This window comes from Acipenser ruthenus, chromosome 26 (assembly GCF_902713425.1).
Source record: "Acipenser ruthenus chromosome 26, fAciRut3.2 maternal haplotype, whole genome shotgun sequence".
Lineage (NCBI taxonomy): Eukaryota > Metazoa > Chordata > Actinopteri > Acipenseriformes > Acipenseridae > Acipenser > Acipenser ruthenus.
In genome coordinates, this window is record NC_081214.1 from 23,635,391 (window position 1) to 23,656,061 (window position 20,671).

The window sequence follows — 20,671 nt, forward strand, 5'->3', positions numbered from 1 at the left end:
GGACTGGGATGGAGGCATTGTGGCTTAGTGGTTAGTTTATGGACTGGGATGGAGGCTGTGTGGCTTAGTGGTTAGAGTTTATAGACTGGGAGGGAGTCCATGTCATTTAGACAATGCAATCCACTGACTTGTACACTTCAGCCTGGTGTATAACCTTGAACCCGCAGTCCCAGATCCCCTAACAGTACTGAGCCCCACAGCCAGCCCCAATCTCTAATGAACATGTTGAGCTCAGCCAGCTTGCTTTCTTATCATGAATCAGTATTCAGTGGGGAGGATGTTCCAGCATTCACTTAGGACAGCAATACAATTAGTTGTTCGTGGTGTGGCAGATTCAAGTCTGTAATGCATCCCTGGAGAAATTAAAATGGCAAATCATTAAACACAAGCAAAACATTAACATGCATTTGCATTTTAATTACACCTGGAGAGAGTGTGTGCGTTGGTCTCTTACTGATAGAGGGTTATGAGGCGTCGAGCACAATGTCAGTACAGATCAGGGGGAAGGTCCTTATTCACCCTCTTGCTGTGTGGGACTTTGGGGAAAACAAAATGAAAAGATCAAAGCTCTCGAGTCAGACGAGTGCTATCTATTAGGGGTGTAACGATCCACTGATGTCACCATGTGATACAAATCATGATATGCAGGTCACGGTACGATATGTATGAGCCCGGGAGAGTGTGTCTCCACCCCCACTATAAAGCACACTTATTCTTCATTGGAGAGCTGCTCATAATCTACAATGAGCCCGGGAGAGTGTGTCTCCACCCCCTCTATAAAGCACACTTATTCTTCATTGGAGAGCTGCTCATAATCTACAATGAGCCCGGGAGAGTGTGTCTCCACCCCCTCTATAAAGCACACTTATTCAATGGACCCGTGCTGTGCTCTCTCTCTCTCTCTCCCTCTCTCTCTCTCACACACACACACTGACAAAATATCTTCCCTGTTTATTTGATGTATTTTTCCTTTAATTGGAAAACAGGAAAGTAAAGTACAAATCAGCAATATAAAAACACAGACTCATTTCTTACCTGCCTCCCAAAATGCGACGCGGGTAACAAATTCTTTCACTTGTCTTTTTTTCCCCCCTTAGTTCTATAGAACGGGTGTTTTTGTCTTGATTTCAATCAGGCTATTTTACTTCTTGGCTGTTTACGATTTACTTCTCTCCCTGTCCCCCGCAGGTCAGCGGTATGTGTGGTCGCTCCTCGCAGCGGCTAGCTCACTCCCCCAAGGACGGGCCTGCTCACCAGCGAGGGCTCAAGAGCGCCCCCGTCGACCCTCATGAAACACTGGCTGGACGCAGAAGGTACGCTGCACTTCCAGCACACGACCACCAGGGGGCAGAGCTCCCGTGTGTCAGGCTGTTGATTCCACTGCTGTCTGTGGCTAACAGGACCTCCTTAATTACAATGTAAAAACGAATCTCAGAGCAGAAACCGTGCAAAATAACTTGGAAGGTCTTTTTAAGGACTGAAGTTGTTTCTTACTGGCTGTGTAATGGATTGATAAGCTTTGTTGGGTACAGTTATAAATACAGGTACATTAACCACCCTGTTGCTACACTGCACTTTTGTTAAATTATTTAATATAAGTACTTCTAGCAAAATGGCTTTGTTAAATACATGCTGTTAGCATGTGGAGCTCCAGCCTCACAGTCACTGAAATGCATGCTAAGTGCATGTGCTAAATATGACCCTCTCTGTCATGCGTGCACACGTGTAACGTGTTAAGTTTCCTATCTAAGTTTTAGCAGGGAAGCTTCTCGATCCCATAGAGTTTACACAGACTGTTTTAAACAAATTAATAAATGGTGATGTTGCGACTCCTAACCCAGGTTGCTCTTTGTTTGTGTACCTCCAGGGAGTTCATCGACACCCTGCAAGGGTTCACTCATTTCTACAGCAGCCTGCCGGAGGCGCTGTGCAGCCGTGAGTCTGCCGTGCTCAACGACTCCCTCTGCTGGAACGGGCAGGACATCGCGGAGAGGTGAGAGATGGCCAGGCTGCTGCTGCAGCTGGGAGGGGAGACTCTATTGAGTTAAACGCAGGAGCACAAGGCTTGTGTTCAGGGGATTGGGAGAAGTGTTCCTCATACATCGTGCATGCCTTGTACAGTACATGGGAGCAACAGCACCTGTGACAGAGGAACATGGAAGGAACACGGGTCATTAACAGGGCGGAATGCAAAAAGAATCAGAACATGGAGGAGGTGCACGACACGTCCAGATGGTATTCCAGTGGGATTCAGTCAGGATTCATTTGGAATCTGAGGATGTTATTTTAAAGTGTTTCCGTTTAGTTTATTGAAAAGCTGTCTAAATAGTAGCAGCTGCACGAAGATGCTGCTTCATACGTTTCCAGCTCGTTCGAAATGTTGTATGTTTATAAATTAGCAGTCTTTTCAAACCCAGAAAAACCCTTTTATTAGGAAACTTCAGAAGAGATCTTCTGGAGTTCAATGAGCCATATATGCAAGCATGGTAAATCACATCATAATACTACTACTACTACTACTACTACTACTACTACTACTACTAATAATAATAATAATAATAATAATAATAATAATAATAATAATAATAATAATAATAATATATCCAGATACTTTCAAGCTGCCAATTCCCTGTTCTTCCATGTTCAGTACATTGCGTGGGTAAGCTAAGAGGTGCAGTGCTGAGCCTCGAGGTGAAATATCTGTTAAATTAACAGCAGTGATGAAGTAGATGGCGGTAGTGACTGTGGGCCCCCCCGGGGGGTTAATTAACGCTGTGACCCTGAGCAGCAGGCGCGCCCCCCTCTCAATGTCTCTCAATGTCAGCCGCGTAGCGCACCGGTTAACAGAGTCCCGGGGATCAGTCCAGGGGCCAGCCTGCCCTCTGTGTCCAGCATCACCCCCTCCCCCCCCACCTCCCTTCTGCTCCTCCCCAAATCTCCAAGCAGACTCTGCTCAGGGCAGGGGTTCTGTATAGAGTGGCAATGGATGCACAAGTATAAGGCAGCTACAGTGGGACAAGGCTGTCACTGGCAGAACGAATGTGAAAACCTAGACAGTCATGGGCCAGCCAGTCCATGAAAAGAAGCCAGTCTTTAATAAAAATTTTAAACAGGTCCCACCTAGTGGTCAGTCTGTAGTAGTGTTGTGCATTGTACACAGAACAGGAGCTGGGTGCACAGTGACTTGATTCATAAACTTTTTAAATTATATAAAGGAACGTTTACAACAGTTATTACATGTTTCCGTGTGTGTGTGTGTGTGTGTTGCACGCCTGTCACATCAAACGTCAGGAATGCACATGCTGCAGTGAGCTCTGTGTATGTTCTTAAAGGGTATATAAGGATCTTTTTATTGTATTGTGTTACATGTTCCCATGTGTTGCTACAACTGTTTATGTAAGGTGTGTGTGTGTTTGTTTATTTATTTATTTATTTATTTATTACGTTTTTATCACTTTTTAAAATTTAAAAATTGCATTCCTTACCTCAAGATGACATCACATGTACCTGCATGGACCTCTCAGAACTACATTTCCCATCATCCTCCTGCTTCACTGTGCTTCACTGGGGTGTACTGTGAGCACGTACTGTGCGTTTTCAAAGCTCTCTTTTTGGTGTTTCTGGTGCTCACCTGACTGCGCTGTCCTGACTGTCCCCACCCCTGCGCTGTCCTGACTGTCCCCACCCCTGCCCTGTCAACACGTCTAGAATCATTCTCAGCGTGTTGCTCTGTCTGCCGCTGTGAATCATCTCGCACAACATCAGAAGGACAATTCCACTGCCCACTAACACGCTTCAGGAATGTAACTCCTGCGCTGAGCATCATGGCTTTGGAAAGCTGGTTTAATTACAGCAGTCACTGATTTAATACAGGAAAGTCTTCCTGTGTTACACTAGGCCCTCTGCCAACAAGCCTGCTTGTGGAGGGCTTTGTGAGAGACACACTCACTCTCGTGTGTTTGAGCAGCTTGGAGCTGCTGATTTTAACGTGTTTAAATGATCCACCCGCTACACGATCTGAATCCTTTCCATCACTCAGACGTACTGTTGTTTTTGCTAGTGACAAGTGTGTGAGTAACGAACGAAAGGGATTGCACAGTGGATCACTCTGCTGTCGTTTGCTTGTCTTCCTCCCTTTCTTTTGTCTCTTTTCCTCTCTCTCACCACTATCCTTCTTTTTCTCCCTCCCTCCCTCTCTCCGTCCCACACTCCTTTTTGCTCTTTCTACCTTATCTTTCACTCCCTGTTGTTCTCTCTCACACCACTCCTCTCTTTCTTTCTGTCTCCCCCTCTCTCGCACTCTCTGCCTCGCCCTCGCTCTCTCTCTGATCCACGCATGCTGGCTTCTCTCATCGGCTGCTATTTTAAGATGCATGTTGGCAATGAAAGACAAATCGCCTTTGATGACAACCGATGGGGGGAGCAGTTTGGAATGCACTGGCATTGAGTCTGCTGGTCTCATCTTAGCTTAACCGTTGTACACAACTCAATTCAAAGCTATTTACAGGGTCAGAAACCCACAGCAAGTCCTGGGTTTCAGAACTGTCCTCGGGTATGTTATTTGAACGGTCAGGAGGCAGAAAATTGATCACTCCCATTAGTAAACCTGCAGACTCAGGTGAGACTCATTCATGTTGTGATGCGTGCCGTCCTTTTCAGACAACAGGTCAAGTCAATAGTAAACCTAAACAAGGGTAGTTCTGAAACCCAGGACTGGGTGCCGCGCTGGTGTGAGTTTCTAACTGTGCCTGTAGAGTCCTTCCAAATAAAGATCTGGCACCTGAGCTCCGTTCATAAAGTTTATTCAGGACGAGAAAAAAAGAAGAAAGCCAGCATAAAGCTGATTGTGGAAATTCCTCTTTGAGTAACAAAGCTGGCGCAGCTGGTGTCTTTGTCATGTTTGTAAGTGAAAGCGGGCAGTGCAGGTACTCAGGCTTCAATCCTCCCTTTTTCTGTTGATTTGCAGAAATATATATATCAATTGAAAAAGACACAAGTGAAAGCAATGGGAGGCTCCAGAGGCACCGGCGCACTGAACACCCAGCTGGATAAGCATTCCTCTGGGAGCCTCGTCAGATCTGTTTAAGTCAGACACGTCTCTGTTCTTGCTTAGTTAGCATCCCTCCACCTCTTCCTTGCCCTCCATCCTCGAGGTTTTCATCCTTCTCTTTCACTGAGCAACCTCGTCTTCTAAGAGCAAAGCGGAGAAACGCATTCCTTTATTTAGTGTGCTCAGTGGAAACAGCAACGCTCTGCACTTTCACCTGAGGAAATGCTGATTCTCAAGGCTGACACACACCCTTAATCACACGTCCTGTCTGTGATTACACCGCAGACAGAAGCTCGAGGAACATTTCCCATGGAATCCACTAGGTGGAGCTGCTGGCGTTGTGAGAGCAGCCTGAGCCTGCATCCATGATGAGGCTCATGTGTGAGACCGCAGGGTAACAGTGCCTTCAGAACAGAGGGATTCAGTTTAACCATTTAAAGAGGTTTTTTTAGCATGTCAACACCTAACTGTCTTAATAAAAAGCATTACAAAAAATATCTTTCAGTACTGAAGTATTGAAGGTTACTGAAGGCGCCATTAAAAAAATAATACCCCCCTGTGAGTGTCCCGCAGTTAAAGGGATCAAGTTAATAAATAATCAAGCGCAGTGTGGGGTTTCCGGCACACATGTGGCTTTCTGTTTAGTAATTATGTTGGCAGCAGTGATTCAGGAAGTTGTCAAGGAAGCGACAGGAAATCATGGAAGGTGTTTGAAGCGCAGGGCCAGCTGAGAAAAGCCAGTCAGAGCAGAGCAGGGGGAAGAGATTCTGATTCTGCTAAAACGCCCCCCCCCCCCCCCCCCCTTGGGAGTTACATGTTCCTAAAATGATCAGGTGACAGCGAGCTGGCCCACAGTCCCTCAGGGGTTGGCTTATTACAGTTGAGAGCAGATCTGACCCACACTACATAAACAGTGTGTGGGAGTTCTGTAGACCACGATGGGTGCAGGACAAGTGAAGTTCTGCCTGTTGCTTTTGCTGGGCTTTTCTCTGAACAGGTCACATACAGCAGGGGTGTCCAAACCTGGCCTATTCCACTCCTGGTCTTTGTTCTAACCCTGTTCTAAATGGTTTAATTGAACCAATCAAACCTCCATCCAGACCCTGAAGCGGCTCATTTTCTCATTTTACCTGTTAAACGTGGAGTGGAGTGTCCCTCCAGGACCGGGATTGGACCCCACTGACCTGCAGTGTCCTGGTCTTACTGAAACCTGAAGTCTGCGCTGTCTGAAACAGAAAATGATACAGGAAGTGAATCTGAACAAGGAGAAGAAGACACAAACGCAATAGTTCAGATAACTCTGACATTCCAAACCCACTCCAAGGAGCGCTCAGAGTTTCCAGGCCAGCATTCCACACCCTCTTAAAGAAGCAGTCTTTGTGCTCGGTGGTCTCAACAGACAGGACATCTAATATGGGCGATACAGATCCATACTGACACAGGGGTGTGTGGACAGATGGCCTTTCTATTTAGGTGGTCTTGAACAGCAGGTTCGACTCCGAATTGAACCGTGGTGGGTCTAAATAAATACAGATTCACAGATCAGCAGGCTCCTATTCTAACGCTCTCTGCAGTGGTGGTATTGAGATGCGCCTCTGGCCTCTGTTTAGACACACAGCGCAGAGCAGAGCAGGCTACAGCGCATGCGTTTCCATTGATTTCTATTTATTTGAACCCCTGTCTGCTGTCTGCCCTGCAGGTACCCTCCCCCGGGAGTGAAGAAAGTGCAGACGCACAGCCCAGACACCAAGCCCAAGGCGCTGGAGCCAGTTATCAACCAGATCATCGACAAACTGAAACACATTAATCAGGTACAGCCCTGCTGCATACCTAGCAAGGTGTGCGGTGATCTCCCTGATACCATGACTGCAGGACTACACTCCCTCTGCTCAGTCAGGGCAATAACAAGCACCACATGGGGGCTCATCAATGCAATCAAATCAATCCATTATCACACATGACACATAGCTGCACATCTCAAACACATGGCCCAGTATGATGGCACAATGTCGCCGATATGAGAGCATGATAACACACACGCAGCTCTTCAGTCAAACATGCCAAGCAGGTCCTGCTGCCTCTGCCCAGCTGAGATACCCCGGTGACGTCACTCCGAGCTCCCCCTGATAATCAGCTCTGTGAAACAGATAAGCTGGGCAGCGCGGCGTGACCTGCGGTGTGTGGGTGGGAGATTAAACACGCCTCATTGAACCCAAAACCAGATTAGCGAATCTGAGACCTGAGAAACATTTATTTTTATTTTAGTGCAGTAGATACAATGTTTCATCTGTCTGCCGCCTTCAGTGCACATTAATGTCACTCCCAGTTCAGTCACTTACAGACCTGTACTTTACCAGACTAGGAATTGTGCTGTGTGTTCTGCGCACAGCATGCAATCTGTACACTGGATAAAATGCGCTGGAATTGTGATAAATCTGCAGCAGTAATCTGTTCATCTCTGAAAGGTGGTTTGCTGTGTCTTGTCTTGATTTTTACCAGCACCGTCGGATAGCTGTACTTTAACCATGCTTGTCTATCTTTGCCACCTTTTTTTTAAGTTTTTTTTTTTTTTTTTTTTTAAATGCTCTCCCGTAGCTTTAAGAGCGTGCTGCGTGCTGTATTCTGAGCACGAGGTGTGCAGCGCTATAGTGCCCTGCTATCAGTTTAAACCTGAGTGGCGGAGAGGCATTTCTGTTGAACGCTGCAGGATGGATGACATCCTTTCAAGTCTATTAAATATCGGCTTACCCGGGCCGGCTCTCACAGTCCTGTCTTTGACCAATGCCACAAGGTAATGTTACAGCTGGTGCATCTGGCTTGTGTGAGGGTCCCAGGGGAGCCCAGGTCTTTGTGTTAGAGACAGAGTGAGGGTTTTCAGCTCTCCCCAGCTCAGCGGTGTGGTACTAGCAGCGAGCAGCTCTGGTGCTTTGCTGGTTTTCAATAGAGAAACTCCCTACTCTTGGGCGTCCGCAGCTGAAGATGGGCCTGCCCCTGCACCGGGGAGCCTCGCTGCACTGAGAACAGGTGAAAAAACAGCTGGAATTAATGATCTGTTTGATCCTAACGTGCCTCTCCCAGACTCAGAGCTTCACCCAACAGCAGGACCACAGCTGTTCAGTCATTCTTTTCGCTTTTACTGTATAAATACTTTTTATAAAGTACTGCTTGGTAAAAGAACAGTTTAGGAAAGTTTATTGAAAACATGTTAAAGCACAAGGGAGCAGAGTAGAGGACAGGAGAGCAGGGTACAGCACAGGGGAGCAGGGTAGAGGACAGGAGAGCAGGGTACAGCACAGGGGAGCAGGGTACAGCACAGGGGAGCAGGGTACAGCACAGGGGAGCAGGGTACAGCACAGGGGAGCAGGGTACAGCACAGGGGAGCACAGTAGAGGACAGGGGAGCAGTGCAGAAGCAAAGCTAAGCATACATGTTAATAAAGAATAGGAAAGCAGGTTGAAATCATGGGCAAGCACATTCAAAGTGAACATGGTAGAAGCAGACGATGAAAGCATATGGGAGCCCCAGCATGGGGAAGCACAGCCAGACATGGTAGAAGCATTAAAAAGAGCAGGAGGAAGTGTGTGGCAGCATGCATATGGTTCACATCCAGTGCAGCCTCGTTATATCCCTGCAGCAGTGGGGAGCCACGATTAAGAGGCTGTGCTGTATGTGCTCGGCGCTATAATGAGAATGACATTTGCAAGTGAAATGCAATTATGTGGGTAATGGGGGCCCAGCCATACAGCTCTGTAAATCTTCACTGCCCCCTAACCCCACCCCAGCATGGGGACAGGGCCTCTCGTTTAATGAAACAGCCCCATGTGCGCAGCGAAGGGTCTGTCCCCACGGTGAAGCACTGACAACCCCAGCCTCTGTTACCATTAAGAGTTATTAAATATGAACAGACATTTCCACATTCACCCGTCTGCCTGAGCGTGAGGGCGCGCACACTCTGGGGAGATACCAGCCTGCAGTGCACGCTCTGATAGCCAGGGGGCGCTGCAGTTTACCTTCCAGGACGCAGAGTGCTGCCAAGCTGTGTGTTGATTGAAGCCAGCGCTCATCCCTCTCTCTCTCTCTCTCTCTCTCTCTCTCCCTCTCTCTCTCTCTCTCTCTCTCTCTCTCTCTCTCTCTCTCTCTCTCTCTCTCTCTCTCTCTCTCTTCCCCCGTGTCTCTCTGCTTCCCTCCCTGTCTCCCAGTCTAATTAATAGCAGGCTCTGGGAAAGTTTCACAGCATCAGGTAATGGAATTCAGAAACACAAAACAAAAAAACAGAACCAAGCTGTTCTGTATTACTGCCAGCTCTCAGCATGGCCTCTACTAGGACTATCTATCTCTCTATCTCTCTATCGTTAACATTAGAACCTGATTCCTCATTATTGTTGAAGTCTGCTCTCTGCAGTGCTTGCGTCCTCCGATGTGATATTTCTGGTTTCCCATGGTTTGTTTTTCCTTTGACTCTGGCATAGACATGTCCTCCTGCCTCAGCACCACCATAAGTAAGCAAATAAGCCATTAGGTTTTTTTGAATGAAGTTTGACACCTCATAAAAAACAACACTAAACCGACCCTTTATTGCAGCGGGGGGCTCTGTCGCCAGGCAAAACTTCTCCTCTTTAGGAAGCAGGAACATCTGGGCACATGTGGATTGGATTTCCCCAAACCAGCTCTCCCTGTGTTCAGGATGCCCTGACAAACCTCTAACACCACCCCGTACTTCATGCACTTTAAATACCCCGCTGGGTTTTGTAATCCTAATACACAGAGAGATATATTTGAAGATACATTTTGCTCTGTTCTCTTCACTCAAATCTCCTTTTTTCCAATCTCTGTCTGCCACTCCCCCCATCCCCCTTCTCCCACCTTCTCTCTCTCTCTCTCTCTCTCTTGCTCCCCTGCCCTCTCTCCTGCTGGTCAGGGGTTACACAGAGCACTTGAGAATCTTGTTCATCCTAATTAGTCTGACTTCTAATTTCTACACAACCCCCCCCCCCACTCCCCATGCCTGTGCTCCCAGTGACCCCAGCGCCTCACACAGCTCCTGAGCCACTGCTTTCTAGCTGGTTAGCCATTACACTGCCACTACACAGAAACTACATCCTATCCTAGACAAGCAGGGAAACATGACAATGAACAGTATTGTAAACACGAGAAAGCCATAAACTAAAGTGAAACAGACTGCTGTCTTGGTTAAATAATGGCAGCGAAGTGTGTCTCTCTCTCTCTCTCTCTCTCTCTCTCTCTCTCTCTCTCTCTCTCTCTCTCTCTCTCTCTCTCTCGTCTGGCTCAGGGGAGTGGGTGGGGGGGTCATGCCTCAGTCATGCAGGGTGGAAATAGGAGCCCTATCATGGGTCAAAGGTCAGGTTTCCTGTTTCCTGCCCCGGCTAGTTTTGTGTGGTTTTATTGTTGAGGTCGTTTTTTGATCCGGTTTTCAGAGTCAGATTCAAACAGACTTTGGGGATTCTAATTGAAACTGTAGACGTGGGAAAAAAGCAACTCCTGCCTGCTTTGCACGGCCGTTCCCTGGCACTGCAGCTCTGATGCTGCACATCTCACTGAAGAATTGAACAGTGATAGCAGAAACACGCTGCAAAACAAAAGGCTTGAAAAAGATGTGTTAGACGGGGCTTCCTTGTTAATTCACTATATGACTTCAATCTAAAGAAAATCTATTAGGGACGGGCCCTTACACGGTGAAATGAATGTACAGTTTACTGTGAATTCATAAATCAGTCAGTTATGGGAGTGTGGAATAACAAGGCAGCCCTCTTCACTGGAGCTGTGCTTTAACACACATGTTAAGTGTGGGAGAATCCTGTGTAATTTGACCTCTCGTTCCTCCAGAGATCCCTGATCTCTGTCTGCTGGGCTCCCTTGCAGTTATTAGTGTTGTGGTGATGATAAATCCCCCAGTCACAATGCACCTGCAGGCATGACTCTCCAGTTTCACCCAGCCTGACCTCTGACCCCGGTGCCAGAGCCCCGAGTGGCTCACATGACCTGCTGTTCCTCATAGCCAGTTACACAGCTCTCCGTCTGATGCCATACTTCATCCCTCCCCTAGGGGAGCTGTCTGTTACAGATTGACTGTATTACAGACTGCAGCGCTGTCCCCTTCAAAGAGTTTACAGAGGAATTCTACGTTAAAAGCAAAGTGTAGTTAATGCACATTGAAATCATTCTAAAGCACAGAAAAGCAAAGTAAATCACAGAAAACATGTAAGCATGTGAGGCTGCACGATGACTGGGAAAATGTACTGCCGTCAACGACCAATCAGGAAATAGCTGTTTAAAAATATTGCCTAGTCATTTTTTGTTACTGCATTTTATTACCCTAATCTAATTTGAACCGTATCAATATTATCCACAGTTTCAACATGACGTATAATGTTGTTTACCTCAATTACCCTGTAGTTACTGGTAGACCATAAAATGATATCATTGCAATGCAGCGTTTTAACAGTGGCGCACTGACACTGTCACAGAGATACAGAGACACACACAAAACCTGGAGACTGGAATCCAGCACAGACAGGAACCAGACTCTGTGGTACCAGCGTTCCAGTGGTATATCATATAGCAAGATTCTACAGATTGGTTTTGCAGTCGAGGAGTGGGTGGGTGGGGTGCGAATAGCTAGGAATTTGGGTCAAATGATGATAATATGTACATATAATATGAGGGAGGGGCCGCTGGACTCCAGCCTGGCCTGGCTCTCTGGAATCCCAGCTCACCGCTGGTCCTGGCAGGCAGTGTAGACCCTTGGGACAGTGAGTCTGCTTCTCAACACAGCTGGAAAAACTCCCTCCTGCCAGCAGCACTCCACACAGCCAGCGGCGCCTCTGCTTATTTACAACAGTTTGCTGCGTTCTCCTGTGTTTCAGCATTCTCTGCACGGTACTCTTTGGATCTGAATGCTAGAAAGTAGCTTACTCACCTCTTAAAACCTGCTAGCTGCTGTATTACTCAGTGTGCCCCTGCTAGAACACTGCTCCTTTACAGTGGAGCTGAGCTTAGCCACAGTTTAGCTGCATGCTGTCTCCTGCAGTGAGTATGGTCCGATTTTAATATAGCCACTTCCTGTGGTACTACAGGTTGGATCCAATCACGTACTGAGCCTTCAGAAGGGCAGCGTTTATTATCGTGTGTTTGTTTATCACACTCCCAATCAAGCCTATCTGAAGTCATTCATTCGAAACCCAACAAAAATAAAACAAAATAGAACAAAACTAAAATGAAATGAAAAATAAAAATGCCTCAGCCTCTAGGAAACTCGCCAAAGTGTATTGAACTCAATCTCTGGTACATTTTGTCTGGAGAAACAAAAGCTGGAAGTTCCAGGGTTGATATTGTTACTGTGCCTCTTCAGTGCTCAAAAGCAGAGTCCCTGCCCTCAAAAAAAACCCCATTTGGGCTGCTAAGAAAACGTTCAGCTTCCCAGTGATCAGGGGAGCAGTGATAATTACAGTGAAGCTGCTGAAGAGAAATGGATGTGACCCCTTTATTTACAGCACCTCGAATCTCAGCCCGATATTCGTGTTCAGAGGGGATTGGTTTTTTAGTTTTTTTTTACCAACACACAATCTACTAAGATTTAAGTCCAACAATTTTTAAAAGCAAACAGTTTTTGATGCCGTACTTGTTACAAAACAACATCTTTACGTGTAAAACCCTTCGCTTTCTGAGCTGCCAATGTTTTGTATAGAAAAAAAACAGACTTTTCAGTTGAGCAAAAGCTTTGTTACACTGCAGACGAAACGTTTGCCTGCTTCTTTAACTGCTTTTTTTTGCTAAGTTACAGATTTAAAAGAAATAGGTCAGGGGGAACAGTTCTTGGAAGCACTTGGGAAGTTTGAAGAAGATTTAAAAGCTGGAAACCTATAAATCCCTCCAGCAATAGTCTGCAAACAGAAGCTCCTTTGAGAAGCACGTGTGCATCAAACCGCAGGGCTGGCCAGTAAAACATGCAATATCTACATGACCATGTATCGTTTGATATCGCAAAAAATCAACCAATGCTGTGGAAACATAATTCTCTGAATATATGTACAGATCTGTTCTCTCTGGCTGCAGTGTGCATGGATTCAGTAAAACAAGCAGTCTATGCCACTATTCAATCAATTAATGACTCTCATTATTACCAATTTTAGATTGATTCTCTCTCTCTCTCCCTCTCTCTTCACCCCCTCTCCCCCTCTCCCTCTCCCTATTTACCCCCACTTCCCCTCCCTCTCTTCACCTCTCCCTCTCTCTCCCTCTCTCTCTTCATCCCCACTCTTTCTCTCTTCACCTCTCTCTCCCTCTCTCTCTTCATCCCCACTCCCCCTCTTTTTCTTCACCTCCCTCTCTCTTCATCCCCACTCCCCCTCTCTCTCTCTTCACCTCCCTCTCTCTCTCTTCACCCTCACTCCCCCTCCCTCTCTCTCTTCACCTCCCTCCCTCTGTCCCTCTCTCTTTTCACCCCCCCCCCCCCCCGTCCCTCTCAGTTGCTGCGGAGGGTGTCGGCCCCAAGGCGCAGGGTGAAGGGTCGCCCAGCAGGGGGCGAGCTGGAGGAGGAGGCACTGGAGAGCGGGGACTGTGATGACGAGGACGAGTGCAGTGGCTCCGGCCAGGGGGGGGCACCACCGTACCGCAGGAGACTGCGCATATTCACAGGTAAATCAAACCTGAGCTGCAGAGAGATCCCACTACTGCAAACCACTGCGCATAATCACAGGTGAATCAGTCTGTGAACAGCATGGACCTTAAAAAGTATTTTTTTCCATTGCTTTATAAGGGGAAAAAATGGCATCCTCATATGAGGTCATCATGCATATGCGTCTTCCATATCTCCCCATATAAAGACTAGAAGAGAGTTTTTTTAACCGTCGCCATGCATGAAAGGTTTAAGACTGCAAAGGGTCAGGATGGAAGAGAGTGGAAGTGAGCTGGCCTGAAACTGGTCTGTTTGCACACTACCAGCGTCACTGTAACCCCTACACTGACACTTGCAGCCCCATAACTCTATTATTTACTGATTTACTGTTAATCCACAAGTTCAGAAATACAGCGATTTTCAGTTTTCTGCTCACGACCGCAATAAAAACTCAACAAGGTACGGTCACAAACTGCACACAGCAGGCGAAAAGTACCCTCTTATTACCTGGAAGATCCTCAGTCTATAAAAACAGGTAAAACAGCCCTGAAAAGCGCTGAGATCACTCTGCTGCAAACCACAGCGGCTATTCACAGGTGAAACAACACTGCAGTGCCTGTTTCCTTCTCGCTCTCCTCCAGCATTTGAATTCAGGGTGAAGAATAGGACCTCTATTATACAGCTGGGTGTGGCGCTCCACTCCGCTCTCTCAGCCAGATTCCTACAGTGCAGCTCATTCTACCATTTCACTGAACCTGCTGGGAGCTTTTGAGCCTTAGCGTCCATCTGGTTCGTTCGGTACCACCCCGCCCCGCCTCACGCTATCCCTGTCTCTGAGGAAACACGCTGACTCCAAAGACAATCCAAAAATGTTCAAGGAAAACAATGAAAAATAAGAAAGAAGGGCTGGTTGAATATTGCAATTTAAATTGCTGCAGCTGAACAAACAGTGTGGGAGCTGCTCTGTGTTATTGCCGTGCTGCTCCAGATCCTTGGATTCCTGGGTATCTGCAGGGCCGTGGTTAGCAGGGAGAGGTGCTCAGCAGGGCGTTGTGTGAACGGACACAGCCTCACATGTGCTGGTGTGTCAGGGGTTACGGGACAGGAGTCTGGAGATAAATGAACCGCAAACCCGACCGGACATGCACACAGAACTGCTTTATATAGGCAGAATCCTAGTGCTAGCAGTGCAGATTACAGGGGCATGCATGACCATCTAATAACCACGGTGTTAGAAGTGTGAGAAAACATGCCCTGTACCATGTTAGCAAGGCAATTTCCATGTAATTACAGAAGCATTATTTAAACAATCTGTGCAATGCGTTGTATCTGCTGGCATGCAGATACGCCTCCACGCCTTTAAAGCCTGGAGAAGGGTCCGTACTGACAGACAGTGCTTATAAACACGCACGCCAGCCACCGGCATCTCCCCCTCGGAGCAAGTCAATCAAAACATTACACAGGGGGGGGGACAACTGCCCCTCGGCTGCGGCGCGTCAAACACGAGCCAGGAGCACACAGGAGACTCTCAGCGAGCTTGAGGCACATAGTGTTCTCTACTAAACTGGTGACAGCATTCAGATTTTATAATGGTGTGTTTTATATACTGTGCAGCTCTCTGCATGCCCTGCAGGGGAAGAGCAGCAGTCAAGCTGTTTGTTGAGACTTTGCAAACCTGGTTTGAAGTGTCCTCAGACAATACCAATACTACAGAGAGCAAATACGTTCATTCCTTGTGGTATAAAAGCCTTTCTTTAAAAGATAAAGCCATGGTTGACAGGGAAAGCCAGCCCAGGTGCTGTTTGCTGGGGGACAGACAATGCAGCTGGAGAGCGATATAGAGCAGAGCATTGTGTTCCTCAGCCCACATCACAAAGCAGACGTGATAACAGCACAACTGTGGAGACGCTGCCGGACGGGGGGCTGAGGGTTTCTCTGCACGAGCCGTCCTGCAGGAGTGGAATGAAAGCCCTGCCTGCGATACAGACACAATAACCCGGGGGGCATTGGAAAGCCCTGACACAAACAAATACACAGCTGCATCAAATGAATAGCTTTGGCAACATTGCTTTGCTGGTTCTTGTATGAGAGCTGGTAGGAACTTTGCTCCCTTACCAAATGGTCTTCAGCGGCAATGCAGACAGGCAGTGGCGCTGCAGCAGCAATGCAGACAGGCAGTGGCGCTGCAGCAGCAATGCAGACAGACAGTGGCGCTGCAGCAGCAATGCAGACAGGCAGTGGCGCTGCAGCAGCAATGCAGACAGGCAGTGGCGCTGCAGCAGCAATGCAGACAGGCAGTGGCGCTGCAGCAGCAATGCAGACAGGCAGTGGCGCTGCAGCAGCAATGCAGACAGGCAGTGGCGCTGCAGCAGCAATGCAGACAGGCAGTGGCGCTGCAGCAGCAATGCGATGCTTCACCTGGGTTAGCGCAAGAGCAGCTACAATGGTGTGAGGCTGCCATTGACAAATAGGTAATATATAGGTATGAATCAGCACACAGCAATTTGTGATTAATACCGTGGTCTGCTATCGATTCTGTTGGGGTTCTTCAGAATAATACACACAAGCATCATAATGACTTGTGTTATTGGTATGATAATAACAATAATTTCATTCTTTCTTTCTTTATTACAGTCTCTGTTGGTGACTTGGGACAAGCACATTTGCAAACTAAAATAATAGAACTGCCCCAGTGTTCTCTGAGCCAAAGGCATTCTTGCCTGTGTGTGTTTCCATACCACACACTCACACTCACCGGGGTCTGTTTTAATGGTCTTAATACTGCCCCATTTCTTATTTGTTTCACGATGAGTGGTGTTAATAAGATGTTTAATAAACCCTCCAGACTGGGGCACCTGCTGGGATTAATATAAAGCGAGCCAGTATTCATATCCAACGCTGTTTGCATTGCAACAGCCTGCAGGGTGTCACTCACCAGCGCTTCCTCCTGTCCTGTGTGTGTGTGTGTGTGTGTGTGTGAGGAGAGCAGATGTTTCACAAGCTGGAAACGGTCACACACTCATGTGTAAGCGCCCCAGACTGCCAAAGCCGCACGAGAAACATGCTAAAAATAACAAGGACTGGTTCAACCACAGTGTTCCGACATTCCAGCAGCGCTATCAACAGCACAGTACAGGCCCCCACCTCTCCTCTCCCCCAAAAACATTTCTGAAACATGGCAACATCTGTGTAAACAGAGCGTGGGCGTGGGCATGGGCAGGAGGGCAGGGTGTAGAGCTGCCCACAGTTTGAGAAGGGGCAGCATTCTTCACACGGCATCTCTTTATCCCAGCTGTTTCTGCTCCTGTATAAAATGTACACTCTGCCTTTTTTTGGGGGGGGGGAGGAAATCTATATTTTCCAAAAGCAGAAATAGCTTGAAACTAAGCAAAACAACAGCTAATCAGTGCGGCTGCACGCCAGTTTAAGGCTTAACTGCGGTGCACCACGGCAAGCGCGGTAAAGCAGTGTGGTGCAGGGATGGAAATAAGACTCCTGTTGCATAGCAGTTTCCCCCGTCCCAGGTTTTAATGTATGCCTCGTCAGGGGGATGAGAGGAGGTTAAAAGTTCTATAACCACGAATGCAGGTGAGCCTGGCTGTTAAGACACTCGTTTGCTGTGTGCGAGGGCGCCGGGTCACACCCAGCCTCCACACCTTTACAAAGTGTCAAACCTCAATGTTGCTTTCCTGGAGAAAGATTTGAAATCATTTTAAAAAATGAGAGTGACGTAAACGTCCCTGTCCTCCAGCCCTCGCCAGACCGAGCCTGTGGTTGCCGGGGCGTTATGACAGGGTTACTATGAGTTTCTACACTGCTGTATCTGTGTCCCTGACGCTTTCTGCACAGAGCTCAGCTGTAAAAATGTTTTTTTACTTTATTTATTTTCAAATCTAATTCGGCACGTTATGTGTGCGGTGTGCTGGGTTGCTGGCGTGTTCAAGGCAGTTATATAAAGAAGTCGGTACTTTTTCCCCTCTCGCTGTAAATGAAATGGTGTTGACTTGCATTTGCCACACAAAGCGGCCATTGATGAACCAGGCTGGAATGCAGGCTGTACCAGATATAACTCAGGGCAGCCTGCAAAGCAAAATAACCAATTACCACTCACACACACACACACACACACCGCACACACCCGCGCACACACACACACACACGCACACACACACACCGCGCACACACCCGCGCACACACACACACACACACACGCACGCACGCGCGCACACACACACACCCGCGCGCACACACTCACTCACTCACACACAGACTCGTGTGTTTGTGTGACTCTGTGTTTGTGTGTGTGTCTCTGTGTTTGGGTGACTGTGTGTTTATGCATGCATGTTTGTCTCTGTGTCTTTGTGACTGTGTCTGTGTGAGTGAGTGCGTCTGTGTGACAGTGTGTGTTTGTGCGTTTTTGTGACTGTGTGTGTCTCTGTGTGTGTGCATGCAGGTGTGTCTGTGTGTCTGTGTGACCGTGTCTGTGTGACTGTGTGAGTCGCTGTGTGTGTGCTGAGGTAATGGACAGGCGCCAGTGTCGAGGGCAGGAATGTGCAGCCCTGAGTCCTGGTGACGAGCATAAAGAGCTCCTTGAGAAGAATTCCTGGAGCTTTCATTCCCCCATCCTCTCTCTTTCTCTCTCTCTCTCTCTCTCCCTACCCCGTCCCTCTCTCTCTCTCTCTCTCTCTCTCTCTCTCTCTCCCTCTCCAACACCTTAGCACTCGCTTCCTTATTTTTTTCTTGAGATAAGGGCCCTACAAGTGAAGGGGCCCAATACTGAAAAAAGAAACAGGGCCCCTCCCTTCAAACCCCACTCCAGCATGATGGCTTTGCTTGCCTGTCCCCAGTCACTCTCTCCTCTCTCTCTCTCTCTCTCTCTCTCTTGCCAAAGTTATTCATTTGTACAATAACAGACCAGCAATCGCGGAGGAGGAAGCAGCATTGCTCTGGGGGGCGGTTGTGTTTGTGTTGGCCCTGGAGAGCTGGATTCACAGCAGCCTGCGTGGGCAGCACGACGCTCTCAGTCTCGCTGGACACACTGATGCACGGGCAGCGCTGGCTGCCCCCAGTCCTGTCTCTGTTAGGACTGCCTTGCTGAGATTGCACGCTGTTTCCATGTAGGGGAGCGAGGGGTCAGGACTGAAGACAGTTTGAGACGCATTAGCCAGTGCAGGAGGAATCCAACCAGGCCAGATTGCTGACCTGTGCCGGAATGTGCCCTGGACCTCCCCTCTTACTGGACTCAGGACTGTGACATCGCTGTGTCTCTCGTCCTCTGTGGGTTTTCCTTCTTTAGATTCACTTTCTGTATCATTTTTGTTGACATCCTGGTGACTTTTACAAACTCAGAAGTGTAAAGCACTCCAGTGGACTGAAAAGGGCCCTCAATCTTATAATTGCTTTTTGTAAAATTCAATGACAATATCTCCAACCAGACTCTCAGTGATAGATGCTGTCTGTGTGAGTGTGAGTGAGTGTGCAGTGCTAGGTGCTGTCTGTGTGAGTGAGTGTGCAGTGCTAGGTACACTGTGTAAGTGTGAGTGAGTGTGCAGTGCTAGGTGCACTGTGTGAGTGAGTGTGCAGTGCTAGGTGCACTGTGTGAGTGAGTGTGCAGTGCTAGGTGCACTGTGTGAGTGAGTGTGCAGTGCTAGGTGCACTATGTGAGTGTGCAGTGCTAGGTACACTGTGTGAGTGTGCAGTGCTAGGTGCACTGTGTGAGTGAGTGTGCAGTGCTAGGTGCACTATGTGAGTGTGCAGTGCTAGGTGCACTGTGTGAGTGTGCAGTGCTAGGTGCACTGTGTGAGTGAGTGTGCAGTGCTAGGTGCACTGTGTGAGTGTGCAGTGCTTGGTGCACTGTGTGAGTGTGAGTGAGTGTGCAGTGCTTGGTGCACTGTGTGAGTGTGTAAATGTATGGAAGCCCCAGTCCTCCTGTCTGGGCAGAGGGGAGGGCACAGCTGGGAGCCACATGTCCACCAGCACATGACTTGTTTTCTGGAGCCCTGAAAACAAACAAACAGTAAATCGTCTTCCTGCTCCGACAGCACTGTCCAACATGCTGTCCTTTAATGCCTTTCTAAAGGAGAGACAGGAGTCGGACAGAAAGGGTTGTAAAATGCGTGTTTGAGTTGGGTTCGCTCAGAAGGAAGAAGGCTGTTCTTTTTTTATTACCTCGACTTGAAAGAAGGAAGCCTCCTCAGACCTTTGCACTCCTGCGCTGACCTTTCACCTGTGGAGTTTTGTAGTAACATGATCTATACACAGGAAGCTGTCTTGTAAACTCTCTGTTCGTTTTTATGTACGGCGTGGAACTCCTTCTGAACTTCACAAACTGCGTCCAAGCAAGCAAGCATTCCGGTGTAATTGTACCGCGAAGAAACTTAACAAACTGCAGAAAATCTACAGGCTTTATATCCTCAGGATTGTGGAGCATTTTTCTTCTTTTGCATTGACTGCTTTTGACACGTGAGACTCCCTCCCAGCTGAGCTGAGGCAGTGAGGAGACTCTGTAGCCACTATGGTGCCCCGCACAGTGACACAGTCATTCAGTGAGTGTGGGTAGTTTGAAGTGGCGGTGATTACCCTTCATCAATGTGTGTGTGCCGCACTTCCCTTGTTAAAGCGCTTTTAAGGTGTCTCCATGCGTGAACAAAGCGCACATTAAACCAAGACAATTGGGTACAAAATGCACGTCATGACACCTCAGGAGGCTTTCTTTACATGAGCTGCCAGACGTCAATGACGATAAACTCCAGCAACTGGGCTGGATTCGATATAAGCACAGTTCTGAGATGTTAATAAGCATCTTGGGGTAATTATTCCACACTGCATGGGTAAGTCAGTCAGTGTGTGCGTGAGTCAGTGCGTACACCCTGCTCTCTCTCTCTCTCTCTCTCTCTCTCTCTCTCTCTCTCTCTCTCTCTCTCTCTCTCTCTCTCTCTCTCTCTCTCTCTCTCCGGCTGCAACATGTGCAGTAAAACCTGGCCCTC

The 20,671-nt window shown here is 47.9% G+C and overlaps 1 protein-coding gene across 2 annotated transcripts in view; it reads left to right on the plus strand.

The window, feature by feature from the left end:
* The window catches only part of LOC117430540 (glypican-3-like), a 58,826-nt gene that overhangs the window by 30,554 nt on the left and 7,601 nt on the right, over positions 1-20,671 (plus strand). For both annotated transcript variants that reach the window (XM_034902824.2, XM_034902822.2), the window contains 4 exons: positions 1,189-1,313; positions 1,868-1,993; positions 6,750-6,861; positions 13,537-13,705. In XM_034902824.2, the coding sequence (XP_034758715.2) occupies positions 1,189-1,313; positions 1,868-1,993; positions 6,750-6,861; positions 13,537-13,705 (532 nt within the window). The remainder of the gene's footprint in view (positions 1-1,188; positions 1,314-1,867; positions 1,994-6,749; positions 6,862-13,536; positions 13,706-20,671) is intronic.